This window comes from Labrus bergylta, chromosome 16 (genome assembly GCF_963930695.1).
Source record: "Labrus bergylta chromosome 16, fLabBer1.1, whole genome shotgun sequence".
Taxonomy (NCBI): Eukaryota; Metazoa; Chordata; class Actinopteri; order Labriformes; family Labridae; genus Labrus; species Labrus bergylta.
In genome coordinates, this window is record NC_089210.1 from 23,635,064 (window position 1) to 23,654,752 (window position 19,689).

At 41.1% G+C, this 19,689-nt stretch overlaps 1 protein-coding gene across 1 annotated transcript; it reads right to left on the reverse strand.

Moving 5' to 3' along the window:
* Positions 1-15,079: 15,079 nt before the first annotated feature.
* On the reverse strand, positions 15,080-19,570 carry LOC136183020 (protein VCF1). The gene is made up of 3 exons (XM_065964640.1): positions 19,048-19,570; positions 17,938-18,055; positions 15,080-17,548 (listed from the first exon to the last, which is right to left on the reverse strand). Exons 1-3 carry the CDS (start codon positions 19,062-19,064, stop codon positions 17,327-17,329), a joined length of 357 nt encoding a protein of 118 aa, XP_065820712.1. The 5' UTR covers positions 19,065-19,570; the 3' UTR covers positions 15,080-17,326.
* Between the last annotated feature and the right edge of the window lie 119 nt (positions 19,571-19,689).

Genomic DNA, 19,689 nt, shown 5'->3' on the forward strand with positions numbered 1-19,689 from the left:
CTGCTGTGTACAGCGGCTTTAACGAGAGCAGTTTGTCATATTCAAAATAATTGATGTCAAACAAACTGTGCAAATCCAGGGAGAATTATGTTTTTGGAAGGCCTGGAAAACAAATGATCTCAAGAAAAGTTGTATTTAACTTCAGTGGATGTTTTATTCATCACGTGTTTGATGGAAATAAAACTCCTTGGCTGTTTTTAAATGAGATGTTTGAATGATGAAGATGTTATGAAGCTCAGTGATCTTGCTGCTATACTGTGCTTTAGGCGGGCTATAGGGAAGGAGTGGCTTCAGTCTCCTAAACAAAGGAGGCTTAAATCTCTTAAATATCTACCAGTGCCACTACGCCCTGAGGGAGCACAGAAACAAGGGAGTGTTTCTTTGGTCTGATATTGGAAGCTAAGGTTCAGAAAGGCAAAATGCAGGCGATGACTATGGAAGGATTCTAAGATCTGGCTCTGTTCGAAAACATGCCCCTAAAGCTTTAAAACCCGCCCTGACACAAACATTAAAATCATATGACATTTGACAGAGAAAATTACTACAATTTATAACGGTAATAACCACGTCTGACCAAAGTTTAGGATGAATATCTCAGGCATGAGAACCTCTATAGCATTCAGGGACAAAACAAGTCCAAGCCGATAGTTATGGTGATCTAGGATGATGTCTTTCCTGGAACACAGTGGGGCTTCTATTCACATCAGCAACCAATAAAACTACAGCAACTCATATAACAGTTAATGGACAGTATTGTCCAGCAATGAAAGGACATGTTATGGGTAAGCAGAAACAACAATGGATAGCATACAGACGTCCCAAGGTTTACTGTTACTCTTGTGGTCGTGGATGTGAGGACTCAACTCGCCGCGGATCGAATTGTGTAAGCACAGAGAAAACAGAGAAAACTACAATGTTTTTGATTGTCCACCTGAAAGAGTCGGGACACACGGATACAATACATGCATGTGAGTTCAATGTATTTGAAGAAAGAAACGTTTTAAAAAACAAATGAAATGGAACTTGTGATTTTCTTCAGGTCCTCAGCTCTTCTAGGCGTCGTCATTGTGGTGACTCAACTTTCTCAAAAAAAAAAAAAAAAAATGCGACCACATATTTTTGATGGCTATGTTTGTAGAATATGATCGTTTGGTTTCCTATTGACTCAAGAAGAAGGGGTTGACAAGAGAGGAGACGTGGCAGAGGAAAGAAAGTGAAAAATAGATGGGAAAGATGAGCGAGGGCGGGGTGTCTATTCAACCGTCCACGTTTCCTGTCCGGAAAAGTTCATTCATCATTTTCACGTCTCGGTGTCATGGCTTACTTTGGCTATAGCCAGAAGTGTGGCAATGATGACACTGAGGATTGATGAGGTGCAGGCGGGGCTGGCTAGCAGGGGCTTGGGGTGTGGATGGTCAAACCAGATGTGATGTGAGGTGGGGCTACGAGGGGGACCCGATGAAGGTCATAGTGTTACCCGTTTTCCCCCATTAGCTGTAATCCATTTGCAGACACATGAATGTAGGTCATGTGTACGGCCTGGACTGTGTATTTTTGCTACATAATTAAATAAATCCTCAAAAATGTCACATGTCATTACCAATCAATATTCAGAAACAATGAACCATTGTTTTTGGAACTGCATCGCACTGCAACTAAAGCACAAATAACATACACAACAGTGACATTTCAAAAATGTCAAAATAAGAAATCTGTTGGTTTGTACACTGCTGGTTGTTATGTGAAAAGATTTAAACCTTCCTAATGTACATATGGCAAATTTAAGGATAGTGGATTAGCTTAGTTTAGCACAAAAACAGTGGAAACAAGCAAGCCCCTCAGGGTGGAAAGGTAATAAATCTTCCTGTCAGCACCTTTAAGCTCACCCAACATTATATCTTCTCTCTTTATCTCATACAGAAACGGATGATTTAGTTGTGGTTTCAAACTTTCCACTCTTCAAGTCGAGCTAAAGCTACACAGATGTTTGCTGTTGTCTCGTATTTATTTTTACAGACGTGAGCATTGAGCTTTTTTATTGCAACAGAAACAGCCCTTACCATAAAGTCAAACTATTGTGTTTAAGTGAAAGGGACTTACACATTCAATTAACTAAAGAAACGACTTAAAACATTGACATTTTGAATAATTATAACAGCAAAATTGTCACCATCCTCATCATCAAAAGCAGGATATTACCCCAAAAACAATCTGCACAAGTTATTTGTTTTTAGCTTAAAGGATGAAGACCATGGGAGGACGTTTAATTTTAAGCATCATCAGGGACGACTTTAAAGCAGATGGGTATTTTGTGTTGTTGGAGTCAAACTGAGGAATCCTCTACAGAACCATTTGAAAGACTGTAAGAATAGATGGCAGTTCAAGAAAATGTATAAAGAGAAGTTATTAGACTCTATGAAAATGGCAGGTAGTGTGTAATTTTAAAATGAAAGTGAAGTCAAATCATTTATTTGTGTTTTTCCCTTCATGTTGTTGTAATATCGGTTGCTAAGTAATTGTATTCTGACAGACCATCTATAATTGTTTACTTGTTTTTTTTAATAATGAGGCGGGCTAATTAATATGTCTCTTCTCCCTGCTCCTTTACAGACATATAATGTGTTCAATTATTTTATTTTAAAATATGAATATTACCATCAGCGGTTAGATAAAATAAAAAGTCATCACTGCTTATATTTCTGCACATTCATATTTTGTTCAATCTTTTTGTAGTTTTTACTTCTCTGGTCCTTTTTGATGATGCAGGTTGTCAGTTGTTGAACATTTCAATATATTCAATATTTTCACTAAAATGCACTTTGGGTCCAGATGAGTTGGCCTCTTTGGAGATGTGTTTACTGTCAGTTATGACGTTCAAATGTTAAAATATCACTGACAAGCTGCTTATTAGCCTTAGAAGAAGGCTAATCAGCACCATTGTAGAATCATGTTAATGTTAATGTAATCAAGAGTCATTCAGTTGGTTGGTTTATAGTGACAGTATTTTGCTAAAGCTTTGTAAAATGTCCCCTGTAAAACTCCTTTGCCCATTTGTCACTGTACCTTTAAGTGTTTTGCTCGTTGTCAATTTTAAAATCCTATCTCGCCTCCTCTCTGTTGTGCCGTAGCTAAATGCTCACATTAGCAGCCACAGTGTTACTTCATGAGTGTGTGCTGATGGACTCCCCCTTGTGGTAAAATTTTACACAACCGTAAGAGACCCCAGTCTGCCAGACAGATAGGAATACACCGAGATGTGAAGGGGGTAACTGAACTCGAACTGAATTCAATTAGAGCCAAGAGTAATATCAAAAGGTGTTTTCTCTCTCCCCTCTCTGCCTCTCTCTCTCTCTCTCTCCCCACATCGCTGTGAAGTGTATCCCCTGCTGGCGCTGGGCGTACTCCGAAGAGTGTGCTTCTCCCAACTCGGTAGCTGATCAGAACCAGGTGGGTCGGCCTCCATGTGCTTTCCATTTGTGCAGGATGTAAATGGATTCAATTAGATCCAAATGCACAACCTGTCAGCCAGGGGGAAGTGGCCGACTTTCAAAGGCCATTAGATTATGGACAGGATTTGGAATAAAAACTTCACTGGCCGGGATTGTGCCATTAAATTGGTTGATGTGAAACTATTGAAGTGATTTGATGCTTGCATGCTGACTGCGCGCTATTCATGTGGGCGCAAATTCTGTCACACACACACACACTCCCAAATCATCATTAGCACCCCCCACCCCCTTTTCCTTTTCCGTCTCTTTCTCTCCATGTACACACACATGCAAATGCAAACACACAAATGGCATACACAAAAGCCGTAGTATACCCTCAGACATATTGCCACTGGCCTCGCGAACACGCTGGTGTGTTACACACAGTAGCTCTCTCAGCTTTAAAGGCAAATGGCTCCATCAGTCATGGCTGTTAAGAAGCCCAGCCATAAAAATTAAAGACTTCCAGCAAACTGACCAACTGTAACACGTCTCCTTTGTTTTGATTGGCTGGAATAATATGAAGTCTACTGTTAACATTCGGTTTCAATCACAGGTCTCTGTAAACATGTAAAATATGGTGGAATTTAAGCCTGTTGAAGGGGGAAAAAATCACCGCAAAGGAGTCTTTCATAAATAAAAAGTCTGAGCTGTAACACATTTTCACTTAATTTGATAAGGACGCTTTACAGAATTTTATTACCCGAACAAGCAGATGTGTTGACTTAATAACAGTTTCACTCATGGAGAATTGAAGCAGGGAAGGGTCAGTTGAGTTGAACTCAAAGCGTTTGATATAGGTGAAGGATAAGAGCGAGTTGACCAATGGTTTTAATGCAGAGAGCCTTGGCTTTACGGGCCTGATATAGAAGTGAATCAATGGGACATTTCTAAGCCATTATTATCAATCACCATTGCTTAAGACACCCTAATGAGCTCATTAGATAAGATGAACAGCAGATTGATTGCAAAATGGGGCAAGTAAAAAGTAAGATGTAGAGATGTAGAAGGTGATGGAGGAGAAAGGAAATAGGTCTCATGGATCTCCAGATAGAAGAAGAATGGGAGAGTGAAATTAAACCAGTTAGAGACAGGCCATGTGTCTCAGAGCTGTATTTCAAATTCTGATTTTTTTTTCCAAAAATTATGAAAAATCGATTTCCCCACCTACACAGGCCTTACAGATCTATTTTAAAAAGATTATGAAGGTTTTTGGCATGATTTTTGATGGCATCAAAAGGGTATGGAAATCACAACTGGCTTGGCTTGTGTCTCGACTAAACAGATGCTGAATCTTAGCTGTCTGTTATGCCGAGTACAGACTGTACGATTTCGGGCTGTCCCAGACAATAAGATGATTGTTCATGGCGATATCTGTGCTCGTGGCTCCAAAACAGTGTTCCTGAGACACATCCTGAGAGAGGCTCAGATATAACCGATCTCCTGGTCTTTTGACCAAAGATGAGCTGCAACAAATAACTTGACAGTGTCAGAAGTTAAGGATGTTCATCACACAATGTGAATGCTTAACTGTACCTCAACTACCAACCAATAGAAATGCAGCATGAAACGACACACTAATCAGTGCGACCACACAGGAACCAGAGCAGCCATAAGGTATGCTTACAATCACTTAACTTTTCTCAAGCACACTTTGCAACACTGGCTTCCCAATTTGGCCTCTTTTCCCTATAGCAACGACATGTCCACATTTTTCTATTCCTCCTCTTTGTCTTTTTTTTTTTCAATGCACAACCTGAGCTCAATTAGGATGATGCACACTGATGATGTCAATGATGCTGTGTGTTGACTTGCCTGGCAGCCTATACAGTTCACAGGTACTTCATTGCACAGTGTTCATGCAAGATCTGTGTTGTACGAGGTGGCTTGCAATAAACTTCTAAGATTGCAAAAATCGCAGTCTGCAGGAGGCACTACATGCAGAGAACAGGACAGTAAAAATGATACAATAAGATACATTACAATATGACACCATACCATAGGATAGGATACGATGTGATTCAATAAGGTACAATACAATATGTAAGGTTAGCATACCATAGCATAGCATAGCATAGCATACCATACCATACCGTGCTGTGCCATACAATAGGATACGAAGTGATGCAATACGATTTGATACGATGTGATGTGATAACATAAGACACATTTACACTTCATCATTCCCACAGGGCAATCCATTTTTCTTTGACTCCAATGTTACATACATTAAGCTGCCTTAAAAGTAGCAATGAGCTACCTTAACAACATGTGATAATGAGAAGGAAAGCATTAAAAGGAGGGGAAAAGAAGTGCAAGAACAAAGGATGAAAGTCAGGGTAGTCACAGACGCAAGAACACAAAAGAAGGCGGGGGAAACGATGTGTATGAGAGTGTAAACGATGTGATTTGGGCAGACATTTGTTCCCCTTGGGTGAGCTTGATAGGCCATTCAGTCTGAAAATCGGGGGAACACAAGAGAACCCCGCTGGTGTTGGATTTTGGCTGCTGTGGCACTCGTCAGCGCACAGAAAAAGTGAAAATATTTAAGAGAAGGTCAGTATTCACCCAGCAGCAACGCGCTCTGTTTCCACCTTGGATGGAACAGATGTGCGCACTACTCCAGCTGTTACCAGATGTGGATGCAAGGCCATCTGCATGAGTGTGTGTGTGTGTGTGTGTGTGTGTGTGTGTGTGTGCGCGCGTTTAAAGAAAGCAGGCACTGAAAGCTGCAGCCTACATGAGTCAAATTGAGTAATGTCGCTATTTTTGATGATTAGATTCTGACACCTACTTCTCCAATTACCTCCCTGTCCAGATTAGATTCTGCTACCCTCAAGAAGAATGTTGACACTTTTATGAGAGAAAAAAAACAACCCCACATTTAATTACTGGAACGGAGTTTGGAGTGAGTTCATACACTTTCAGCATCTTGTCACATTTCTGCATTAAAAAGCAGATCATAAAATGTTCCTGCACAAACACACTTTGATCTCGTGTGTGGTCAATTATATCCCAAAGACTGCCTCTGTTCATAAGTACAACACACAAGCAGCATTTGTGTTCGGGGAATTTAGAATGCTGACAATATTTTTCTCTATTTCTAATACACCATTAAACGTGAGCTTTACTTTTCTTGACTGTTCTCAAGGCACACAGGTCCGTTTCTTCGGCTGAATACATCTAAGGACTAAGATGGTGACTGAAAGCCAAAAGGAAGATTGAAAGAGCCCAAAAAAAACCGTCATTTTTTGGTGTGATCCTAGAATATAAAACCTGATGAGACATATAAAGCCATAAAGTGTTATGAGACCCCAGGAGATGGTAGATTAAAATGTGCAAGGGCGATTTCCGCCAATAAAGGTGGAGACAGCGGCTGCTCCACCGCTGTGCTCTGCTCCACCAGGCAAAGAGAATGGTCTGAATGGATTTCAGCAACCTTCATAAAGCCAGGACTAAAGCCACTCCACAAAAGGGAATAGAAACTAAGCCAATCAATTATATCCCCCCCACCCCCCACCCCCAACAATGACAAGCATGGACGGGGAGAAATGCTTTCAGACCTGGTGTACGTCTGAAACTTGCTGGGTTCCAGCATCCTGTGGCATTGAGCAGGAGAGTCAGGGTCTACTCTCTGCATGTTCGCCGCTGCTTTCATTGTGTGTGCGCATTCGTGTGTGTTCTAATGTGTTCGTGTGTGTGTGTGTGTGTGTGCGTGTTGAAAAAGCGCACTATTGAATGAGTACATTCAACAGAGCACGGAGCTCTTAAAATGCCAATGAAAATAAAGAGAGGGAAATTGTAGGCACTCTGAAGCAACAGGGAAAAAACCAACAGAGCGAGACAAGGAAAGCAAAACCTCACAGTGCCAAGAGAGACTTGGTAAGGTTTAGCAGCCCTCCACTCAAATATATGGGGGTCATAAATCCTCCACTTAATGTCCTATGGGCTCCACTTTTTTATGGGGAGTGGTGACAATGACAGTGAGTGAGTCCTTTACAAAAAAAAATGTTAATCAACACAGAACATTTCAACAAGGCTGTCTGGATAAACTCCAAAGCTCACTTTAAAGTAAAAAAAAAAGAAAAAAGAAGCCATTCCAGTAATGAAAGCCGACATCACGCTCTGTTGCACTGCACAAGACATTCAAAGGGATGTAAAACATTACGTTTCCACCGATGTTTGGAAAGAGTAAATCATTTCATGGGAGGCAGACGATCCCAATACATACAAAAACTGTGCGGCGAGGAAGGCCACACTCAGTTGGGATAGGTTTCTTTTTGGCTTGATTTCTAGACATCGCAGTGATAATGCAGGTTAAGACATGACACGAGAAGTTTTATCTGGGTTACAAGTGGCAGCACTCTTTTTCAGGATTGTTCCCTTTCAAGGTTGTTTAGTTCAATAAAGATGTTTAAAGCAATGCATACACTTTTCTGAAGTCTCATTTCCAACAATGTTTTTATATATTTTTCAACCACAGTTATTACATGCTAGTTTGATCAAATTAGTGAGCTGAATGGAAACATTCCAAATTTCAAGTGGCTTTAGTTGCTGGTGTAGACTAAAGCTCTTTTCATATTGCCGGTTCAAGACATGGTATTTACGCCCCTATTACGCTTCGCCCTCAATATGAATGACACAGAGGCGTTATGGTTGTCCCATCGCTATGTCAGCTTTAGGTGTTCTAAATAATTTCCTCTGCCAAAGGGGAGCCTGGCAGAAAAAAAATTGGGAATGACTGGCATAGCTTAAAAACTGCAGACAGGTTAGCCTGGCTCTTAGCAATTGTAACAAAATCCATCTACAGTACCTCTTTATGATGAATTGTTTTAACTAATAATGAAAAACATGACATGCTAAACAGTCAGTTCAACACTTTACCACCTTCTGATAAGCAAATTATTGAATTATTAATTCTTGGCTCTGAGCAGCGACCTGACCATAAAACATGAACATGACAGCCATGTTTGGAAAATCTTTGAATGTTTAAAGGCTTTTGGAGGGAAGATTTTGCACTGTTGGGTAAGTCTGTTTCTTCTTGTTTTCAGTATTCTAAGCTAGGCAAACTATTAGTTTAAAAAGACAAAGCTGACGATGGTATTAGTTGCTAATCAAACTTTCTCTGCTGATAGTTACCATTACTTTAAAGTGCTATTAAAGTTATTAAATATTGCACTTCCATACAATTATGGAAGCTTAGGACTTTGAATTCTAAAGGTGAATAGGATAGGCTTAAATATCCCAACGTCTTAATTCCAAGTATGGACCTAGCTACAAAGACTCAAGTGTCCAGTCATTCTAATTCTGGACTTTAACCACAGAAATAATAAAATGCAATATTAAATATAAATGCACTTATTCCAAGTGTGCTCTGTACTTTTTACAAAGCTTACATCATCTTTTGGGCCTCATACAGACGCAGTATAATAGTCCTGTCAATCAACTGCAAAGTTGAGACTTGCTCCAAAACAGTTGGAAATTCATGTCTTTCTGTGTGGGTTATTAAGGTTTAGACATTAAGGCTTTGTGGATGGAAATCTTTGTGTATTCTGTTCATGGGAACTTGTTTCCTTTCTGGTTTGATGATTCCTCGTGTTTTTACTCCCTCCACTTTCTTAGCGGGCTTAGCATTTACAAGTGTGCACCATCGTTCACCGTGGCATCGATGTGTTTTAACAATCATATGCATGCCCAAACAATACTCTGTCCAAGGATTACTCAGTGTTAGCTTTGGAGAGTCAGTTTGTTTTTTTCCTTTTTTTGTCCTTATATATCCATGACTCCATATACCCGAGCGTTTGTGATGTCAGCCTTCTCTCTCTATGTTTCTGCCCATGTTCACAGTCAGACTTGATGGCTCATCAAGTTGTCATGGCCTTCCAGCTTTTACAACATTCCTTTCTTTATGTCCCAAGAGGCATTTGTTTCCATCAGTGCCGTCTGACTGAGCTGTAAAATAAGCCCAGGAGTCAACCGAACGCGTTGAGGTGCGTTCAAGACCAGGTATGTTGTTTTGGTACTGGACAAGTTCTGAACCTCTTCAGCGTGTGATGCCACTTTGGGCAAAAAATGCCTCCTTTGAAGGTCTGCCTTCCAGTGTCGTGTTGTGTGTGTGTGTTATAAAAAAAGGATACAAAGCTTTGTGGGAGAGAAAAGGAGAAGCAAAAAGAAGAAAAACATTTTTCTTAGCTCAGCCTTGATTTCACGTTCAACAGAGGAGCGATCATCTGCACTGAGAGGAGGAGAGAGGGATGGTGACTTAGTGACTACAAGCCCAACAGACATGATAGATGTCTTTAATAACCTCTGGCTGCTTTTTTTTTTTTTTTTTTTTTAGCGCCCTCCAGGATTTGTTGTTAATAAGATCCAGGTCTTATTATGATGACCACCTCTTTCATCGTCTCCCACATCGGGCTGGGCGGCAGTCCAGACAGTCAAAATAAACACAGAGTCAAAAGCCCCCCTCTACGTGTGCTGATGTGGCACTTGTTGATGGTGCCAGCATGTCTCGGTTCAGACCGAGGAGTGTGACGCTTTACAATAGTCAGCAGTGAGGAGAAAAAAAAAAACATCCTGCTTCGGCGATCACCTGTTGAATCAGTGTGAATCTGCAGCTCAGAGCCCTGCAGGACACTGATCTAAAATCAGCACGTTACAGGGTGGTTTGCAGAATCATGTTCAGGTAAATGGCATTTGATGGCTTTAATAAGCTTTTCCATTACGAAAAGGAAGGAGCAAGAAGAGCTCATTGGGAATACTCAGAGGGCTGCGAGGGCAATAAGAACCAACACTCATCACTGCTGAAAAACAAAATGAGAACAATTTTATTGTACTCCCATTCCTTTTGAAAATAACAATCACAAACACTCAGTCCTTTAGTGTGGCTAAGTAGCTCCAAGCTCTATCACAAGCATATATTTGGTGAGGGCCATGTTTTATTAATTTGCAGATGAGCTCAGCTATTGATGGCGTTGGCCGCCCATGGGTTCAATTAGGATAATACAGGGAGAGGGGCAGATTATGGGCGGCTATTTAAGTGAGGGTATATCTCTTCCTGACAGTTATAGTCCAAATGCAACAAATTGCACCTTGGTGGCTCTGAGCGGCGCCGTATCAGTCCTGCAGAGATGAAACATGCCTGTGTGGCAGGTCAGCCGTGTGGAGACGACACCAGGCTGTGTGAGCCATGCAGCCCGCTCTCCCCGAGCCAACAACACGGGCCTGAGTGCAGACCTTTCCCATTCAGCTAATAAGGGCCATTTAGAAAACAGCGGTCTATATGGTGGTGCGCTGAGTGCATGCTCTACCCAGCCAAGCCTAAACAGTCCCACTTAGCACAACTCTCTCTAAACTATTGCACTTCTTCTCCCTGGCACTCTCAGGGTTGAAAGCCAGTTGAGTGTTGACAGCTGAAGGGGGAAACACTGAACAATTACACGTGTTGTTTTACAAATGTAAGGCATTGTGAGTGAAAATTCTCAAAAGTAGGGTTGTAGGATTTTTGGATACAATTCAAATCATGACGCCAGGGTTACAGGTCAATATAATGTAATATATTATGACATTGTAAGAAAGGCCAGCTCTTTTGCTTTATGATTCTTTGTACTAAATTGTATTCCCAGATTAGGCATATAAATTAATAATCTGAAGGCAATTTGGGGTATTAGACACATTTTGATTACTGATTGTCATCCCTGCATAGTTGTCCACTCATATGGAGAAAGGAAAAGAGTTCTGTGAAGGGGTGGATAGCATTCAGTCGTAATACCCCCCCAACGGCTATCACCTTAAGTTATCCCTTTACACAGAGCTATAACGTATGGCTCCATGTCCTTATGCCCTTGTACTCCTACATTGCAGCTGCAGTAACATAAGAATGGTGTCCCAGTGCGGGGGTCCATATTGCGTTATGGCCGTGCAGAAGAGACATGGCGACACTCAGGCATGCAACCACTCTCCCACACTGTCTTCCCCCCATTACGCCTCTGTTACTACCTCTGATTGGAAGACCAGGGGCGGAACAACTTCACCCCTCAATTAGGCCTAGGGCTACATTCAATGACTGGGGTTTAAATATACCACTTTGAAAAGGCAGTATGTAATCCCCAATTGAGTTAGCTGGAATTCATGTAAAAAAAAAAGAGGTAGCTGCATGACGTCGCAGCTAACAACTCTTAGATATTGTAACACGACTTAAAGGTGGGTGTAAATGGTGGCAACACACAGAAAAGGAAGGCTTGGATTTCGAATTCCTGTATTGCTTACAGTTAGCTAAACTGAAAGTGCAGAAAAGATGGCCGTGGCTCTCGGAGGCTATATCTTCGTCAAATAATAGCTGATTGGTTCCATGATTGAGTTCACACTAGTGATATTTCTTTGTGTCTCATTTATATTGTTACTAAAGCTCTTCCAAAAAAGAGCTAAAGCTAAAGCTAACTAACTAAAGCTCTTCCAAAAAATGTGCCTGCAAAATAATAAAAACAAGGTGTGTTTCTGATACAGTATTAATAATACTGAACTACTGTATGGATATTTGCACATGCTCTTTCTATCAGGTGACCATAAAAGGAGAGATGGTTGGTACTAGAAACAAGGAGACACTCAGCCTTTCTTTCTGTGATCTGGGTTGAACATTTATTATGATTGATCTGGGCCTTGACTGTAACTTCTCTGTGCAATGAAAAAATCTACTGTACATCGTCTCTGGGGCACATTGTGTGAAATTGAATAGGGGGGCTGTAAAGTGGAACCAGAGACACTGACCTAAGCATGCCAAGTCTGTCCCTTATCTTCGTCTTTTCTTTTTCAGTCCTTTTAAACCATTAAAACGTGAAGACAGCTCTATAGAGAGTGGTAACTCTCCTTTGTTTAGGGAAATGACGACTCTCTCTCAGCTACATTAGGGCAGCATGTTTAGGCTACAGTCAGTGAGATAACCCAGCCCTCCTCTCCACACCCTGACAGCAACAGTTGGGGGAAAGAGTGAGCGCTAACGGGAGCGGGGTCGGCCGCCTCAGAGAGGATGAGAGGAAGATCCTCCTCAGTTCTTGTTTTTTAACTCAAGGGCAGGTCGTTTCCTTCTGAGTGCTGCGCCCTCATAGCCATACATTTTGTTGTTTTATAACCTCTGTCCTCCACTTGACTCAGCTGGCTAGCTCTTCCAACAGAGCAAGCGCAGAAAGTCATACCGTACTTTCATGAATGCTGAATTTCAAAAAAATATATATATATATTACTGCATGAAATCCAGAATTTGCATAAAAACACCACCCATCTTAATTCGTGACCTGTGAAGTACTTTATCATTCTGACCCACTAACCTCTTCTGCCTGCCACGGCTTTCCCCTATTCCCCGCTCCAGCCAGGAAGGGGGCAATAGGGCACCGCTAATGTGCTTGGTGGGTCATTAATTCTTCGGATGGCCACGGGGGCAGCGGCGCGGACGAGCTCTGTTGTTTGATGTTGGGCGAATTGGTGGTGGGGAGGCAAAGCAGATGTTTGTGTTGGCTGGCGAGGGGAAAGCGGTACACTTGATTGCCAACCCAATCACCATCTCATGCTAGGCAGCAGCTGCCCAAATACATTTCAGCCAAAGTCTATAGCAAAGAGAGGAAAGGGTGACCAGATCAACTTCAGCTCGCTTTTGCCCCGGACATGAATGATCTGAACGTACCACCATAACTCCAGGACTGAATGGTGAAGTTTGCCTTTTTGTTATCCATAATCTTGGACTAGTCCAATTATTTATGGAGATTTGATTTAATTCACAGGTCTGGAATTCAAAAGATGAACACTGATTCATATAAAACCTACAGTAGTTTGTCTGCTTGTCTGTATTTGGAATGTGCAGCTGATGTTCACTGTACTTTTTTTTTTTTGCCTTTGAGAAAAGATTGGAATCAAAGAGGACACAGAGTAAAAGGAGCCGGAGACTAACCCAGATTTTTTCGCTGGCCACTGTAAAAATATAACAATGTATGCGCATACATAGACCCCAGAACAAGGGCAGTTCATTTAACTCTCTCCTGCCTCTCCACTCGACTGATATGAGCCATTCATCACCACCCACCTTTCATATCTGTGTGCCGCAGAGAAAGGACAGTGTGAGTACGAGTGTGTGCTTATATGTGTGTGTGTGTGTGTGTGTGTGTGTGTGTGTGTGTGTGTGTGTGTGCGTGTGTGTGTGTGTGTGTGAAAACAGATTAAAGATAAATATCTTCTACGTAGCCCACACGTTTTGATCCCATTGTGGAAATCCTCCAGCATTTATTAGATTCAGACGGCGAGGAGTTTGTGTCCGGCTAACAGTCAGAGTGTGCTGCCATCTACTGCCCTGACAATGAACATCTGGACACTGAACATCTGCTGAACAGAAAATACACAATGGAAGTTTGACGCTAACACTGTAACACTGTGCTTATATCTTTAGCTATTTAGTAAAAAAAAATTTACACACCTACTCATCAGACAATCCTTTCTGATCTACATGTAATCAATAGTGAGGCATGTTTTCACAGTTTTGTTTCTTTAAACACCTCTAAAACTGTAGTCAGAGGAACAGCATGTGTAATTGTCTCTTCCAATATATTCCATGCTGACGCTGCCTTGTTCTAAACATTGATCTCTGCTGATAAGCTTTTACTTTACCAGAGTATTATTACATAAACATCAAGAGTTTTAAAAAGATTCTTTGGAGGGCCTCTCGGAGTTCACATTTTCCTGGTTAATTATTTCTTTAATGAGCATCAATGTTTTGCTTGAAACAGAAAACCTGAAATATCACTTGGAAAATATTTACCCAAAGCTGCTGCTTAATTGCATCCTCGCCACCTTAATTACGTGGCGCTCGCCCGGCTCTAATGTGATGTTTTGGCTTCAAGATACAAAAGGCCGCTCAAAAGTGCCAGGCCCTAGATTAAAGATGTACTTCCGTCTCGCTAATTGTCCCTCTCTGTATGATGCTGTACTTGCTGTATTTGTTTGTAGCTGCCTTTTAAAGATAACAAGAAGGCGGGGCATGTGAGAGAAGAAAGAGCCACGTTGCCACGGCACTGGAGGATTTCTAATCCTGAATGATCATTGGCACATTCGTCATCTCTAACTTGGTGGAAGTGGAGCAAAGGAATCAAAGGGAGGAAAGTAATGAGGAGGACCCAGAGTGGACGGCAAGGTAACCGTGGTTACATGTGGTGCATTAATGTATCTAATCTGTTACTGTCTGTGACAAGACAAGGACATGTAGCGTGCTAATTAAAGAAACCTTTCAGTGCTCCTCACTCAGACACAGGTCATATCTCATTAATGATGGTCTCAGTGCATGGGGAGTCATTCATTACTGGCCATTTGGAGGCAAAAGGGAGGATGTGGGGATGGAGGGAACTCCTATTTGCATGTACAGTAAAACCATGAGGTATTTCCTGAGAGGAAAACGGTGTGAGTTAAATTAGATCATTAACATGTTAGGGATATATAGAGAACTATAGAGAAGAGGGCTAAATGCAGAATGATATGAGTACTTCACTGTTCACTTCAGAGTGACAAGATGAAACATTACACTTCATTAAAAAAAGAGTGAAGACTGCCTTTCTTCAAAAACAGTAATTTCTATTTATTAAATGAAAGAGTATTTACAAGAAAAAAAAATCAATGGCAGGTTCATGTCATGAAATCATCACTCAATACAAAAAAAATATATCACTGAAAAAAAATAAAGCACATCTTCAAAAATGCTTTCATATTTGACACACCAGTCAGAAAAAAAAAAAAAAAAAAAAAAAAAAAGATAAAACAGCTGATCTCAGTCCTGAATGAGGGCGCTGCAATGACACTGATCCTACGTTAAGAAAAGGAGAGACGCAACGGCCTCATAGTCAGTGTTTGTACCTGGATGTTCAGTGCACGGGGGGACACACATGTACAGCAACCCTTTGAGTGGTAAGTGCAAAGGCAGAAAGCTTGCCTGCAGTTGGTAGCATCAGAAAAAAAGAAAAAAAAGAAGAAACAAAAGAAAGCCTTGGTTTTTGGACAGAAATGACTTTTCCTACTTACTCAAATGCAACGTCGAGCAGCTGTCTATATAATAAAAGGAAGATTGGTCAATCTAAGGGGTTTGAAAGGTTAGGGACCTCATGGGGGGGGGGCTTTTTTATTTTGTTTCCTTTTTGTGGCCATGACAAGCTGGTTATGTTGTCACTCCTCTTTTGTATTCAATAATAAGACTCATTTTTCTTTAACTTCCACTAGTTTAGCTATGTATTCTATATAATTCCCCAATGATCACGACTTTGTTCTCTCATAATTGATAGTAACATGAATCAAATTCACCTGCAGAAAAATACACGCCAGATGTCATCAAGGAAAATATGGACCTGATACTGCTTCATGTCTAAAGTCAATATGATATTAAATAACTAGAGGTACCTACAGGTACACCATCACTTCTTAAAGGGGGGATCATCTTATTGTTTCATTACTCTGGTTGAAGTTTGATGGTTGATTAGAGACAAGAGATGACTTGTTGTCATGTCACCGTCTAGTGTTTTTATTCGTTCATGATGGGAGGAACGTTTCGGTTGTTTTAAGGTTACAAATAAAAAAGAGATTCTGAGGGCTCCATGTTTGAGAGGAATTAAAACATAGAACTGTTAGCTAAAAGCAACACTGATGCATAGGTCACACAATCAATCGACTATGTGGGTGTATTCAATTGTAACCTGTACCAGAAACAATTAACAAAACGATTTATGTAAAAAAAAATAGATCGAGATCGTTATCTTGTGAGATTTTAAATAGATTCAGAACTTGCTAATCAGTCACTCCCTGATAAGTGCTAAGGCTAGCTCTTTAACTCAGAAGAATGCCAAATGGAGCAGCAAGAAATTCAGCCAGTCTCACAGATGACTGGAGTAGATTCTGAAGTTCGTACTAATTCAAAAATAGACTTTGAATCATGAATCCAATCCAATCAAATTGTGACACCAAAGATTCCAAGCCCTAATAAACAACCTCGCTGACTGTTAAACACAGGATAAATGACCCCCTGTTTCAATGGAAAAATAAGCAAACCTGTTCTAAACTCTATTTAACTTTTGTGAAGTCTATTTAAGAAAAAATGCGATCCACGCTAAAACCAAATCTACAGCCTCACCCTCCACTACTAATGAGCTAAAAATCTATTGTAAAAGATTTTCAAACATTCTGTTCACTAACAAAAAAACAGGACAGAAAGCATATGTTTACACTCATGGCTTCTATGTGTCCCGAATGAAGGAGTCCCTGTCTGAGAATGAAAGCAAATGAGCAGTCAAAGACAAGTGCAAATCCTCCCTGAGACTGAGTCCATGTACTTACACAGACATCAGATTCAGCATTATACAGCCCAAGTACCCTACTAGGAGACTAAACGAGTCACACGGACCGGCCTAGAAATGTATTTGGTGCAATACCAGCAGCTGCAGTAGCACTGTTCTCAGACAACATTTAAGACAAAAAACACAGGAATTCATCATCATCATCATCATCATCATCATCATCAGTCAGTCAGTCAGTCCCAAAACAGCTCTAAGAGCAGCATGTAAACCAGACTGGTTGAACCCCAAGTGGATCACAAAAAATGTTGAAGCTGATCACACATTTATTATTGCTAAAACGGTTATCATTTGGATTTATTTGAATGCTGAACCCCCTGGAGATACCTGACCAGGAGCTGGCCTCCATCTGCAGATATGTAGAGCTGTGAGATATCACAGTAACTGGAGATGGATGGTAAGAGCTGAGTGAAGTGAATCAGCATGTGATGCTCTGAAGCGGGTCCTCTGGCGGGCAACAGGGAGTCGTCATGTGTCTCTGACGTGACCTCTGCTATGCAGGCTCTGGAAGTGGGCGTGCTTCAGGATGCGGTTGATCTGTTGGTAGGACACCGGGTTTGTGGAGCGGGACAGTTCTGAGGGGTCGCTGGCGCTGAGGGGACTGCAGGGGCCAACAGCGCAGCGACTGCTACAGCTCCCAGCCGCATGTTCTGGACTGCTTATGCTGCTGCTGCTCTCACTGTTGGATGACTGAAATACAGACATTTGAAATGAGCAGTGAGCTAGCTAGATACGACCATCAACATCATCTCATATGAAAATGTTCTCCGAAGGTATCTATGTATTAAAGTAATCTACTTGACATCCGACAACGGTTGCCATGTTCACTAATTACGCTGAAAATGACCAGTTTATTTTTGTGTGAACAGATAAGCATGTAAGAGTGTTGCATGACTTGATATCTGAAATAAAAATCAATCTGTAAGAAGATGTCTGTAAAATATTTTTTTTTTGTAATGCCCTGTTTTGTAATTTTTAAGTAAAGTGCCCCAACAATGTTAGTGTACAACCACTGTTTTTCCAAAATCTCTGGTGTTCTGCTGCAGAAGTATGCTGTTCCCCTTGACAACTGTTTGTACCTCAGAGTCCCAGGCATCCCGGCCTGGCTCAGGGGACAGAGGGTGACCTCTGCTCTGCCTTTTGGCTTGTGGCACCAGGTGGCCCGTCTCCTCATCACCGCCACTGCGCTGCCGTTTCCTGTTGGGGTGCAAGCACATCCACAGATATTAAAAAAAAAAAAAAACACACAAATATTCTATCTGCCACATATGTCTATCACACATAGATGCCATCCTAACTTGACCACCTGTTGCTTGCCTTTGTATAATCCAACAATGGTCTGTGTTACGTCTGTACAAAGAGACTGACACAAAGAGACTGGACAAACTGATTAAGAAGGCCTGCTCTGTGATAGGCTGCAAGCTGGACTCTTTTGTAGTGGTGACAGAGAGGAGGACTCTGAACAAACTGATTTATCCATTATGGATAATCCTGATCACCCTCTGCACATCCTACTGGACAAACAGCGGAGCAGATTCTCCAACAGACTGATCCAACTCCGCTGTCACAAGGACAGATACAAGAAATCTTTCTTACTGAAGGCCATAACTCTGTACAACAGCTCACCTCATGCGAGCAGAGACCTGTCATCATGATAATATCTGTCTCTCCATACTGTAATCTGTTCTGCACATGTTACATTTACAAATTATCCCTGCACTCATGTTCACTTCATTTGGCTGTCTACTCGCCGTTATATTGTATAGTTTCTGCTGATAACATGTCTACACTCATGCACTTTAACTTATGTCAATACTGTCCATTTACTACTGTTTTTTGCAGATTTACATTTAATCTTTCTATTTAAGACTAGTAATGCTAAGTTAAATCCTGGTTGTATATATTCACATTCTCAGGTTTGATATTTTTAGTACTTATTTACTTTGTATTTAATATTATATTGTGTATAGATTGCTAATATTGTGTTTTTTACTCATATTGTGTGATGGATAACCTGCTGCTGTAGCGCCACAATTTCCCAGTTTGGGATCAATAAAGTAATTCTATTCTATTCTAGTCTATATTCTATTCTGTACTGCAGGCTGCAGACAGTCAACAAAGGCCACACTAACGTCGCTGGATTTACACGCCGGCAATTTAATACATCATCTATTGCAGGCCTTGCTTACCTGTTTTCAGTCAACATATGATGACAGTTAATCGATCTCGATGGGTAAATGTTGTATTTGTTGAACCGGACTGGAGGTCTTGACTTGTCAAAGTTGATTCTCTCCTGTCACTCGACGGCCTATCACTGCAAACCGGCTATGCTTACTAGCTCATTATGCTAAACATTTGTATGATACCTATATTCATCCAGGCAATGCTAACATAACAACCTGATATAATTAGCTACAAAGGCAGTCTGTGTAATTGGCTTTTAAACTGCTTACAGACTGGGCGTCGACGAGCTAACGCTAGCTATCAGTCAGTGAACAGGCTAAGTTACAAGCTAACGTCATGCCAGATAACCTTCCGGCTAATTATCTGAAGGATTTGTCAACAGAACATATCATATCATGCTTAGTTTCTCTGATAAAAATCTGAAAGCCTCCGAGCTAGACGCTGAGCGAAATTACACCTGTTTGGTTTATCTTAGCTAGCTATCTCTGTAAAAGCTTCACACAGCGAGCATCCGCGGCAGTTATGTTTACATGGCTCTGCGACTGCGCGAAGACCTCCTACGGTGCGTTTAATGGCCTTCGGAAAAAGTGTTAGACCTTTATGCTCGTTAGAGATTTGGAGTACTTTTATGTTGCACTTTATATGCA

Coding starts and splice junctions, on each gene's coding strand:
- LOC136183020 (XM_065964640.1), bottom strand. Junction 17,549..17,937: donor GGGATGCCTGGGACTCTGAG/GTACAAACAGTT, acceptor TCTGTATTTCAG/TCATCCAACAGTGAGAGCAG.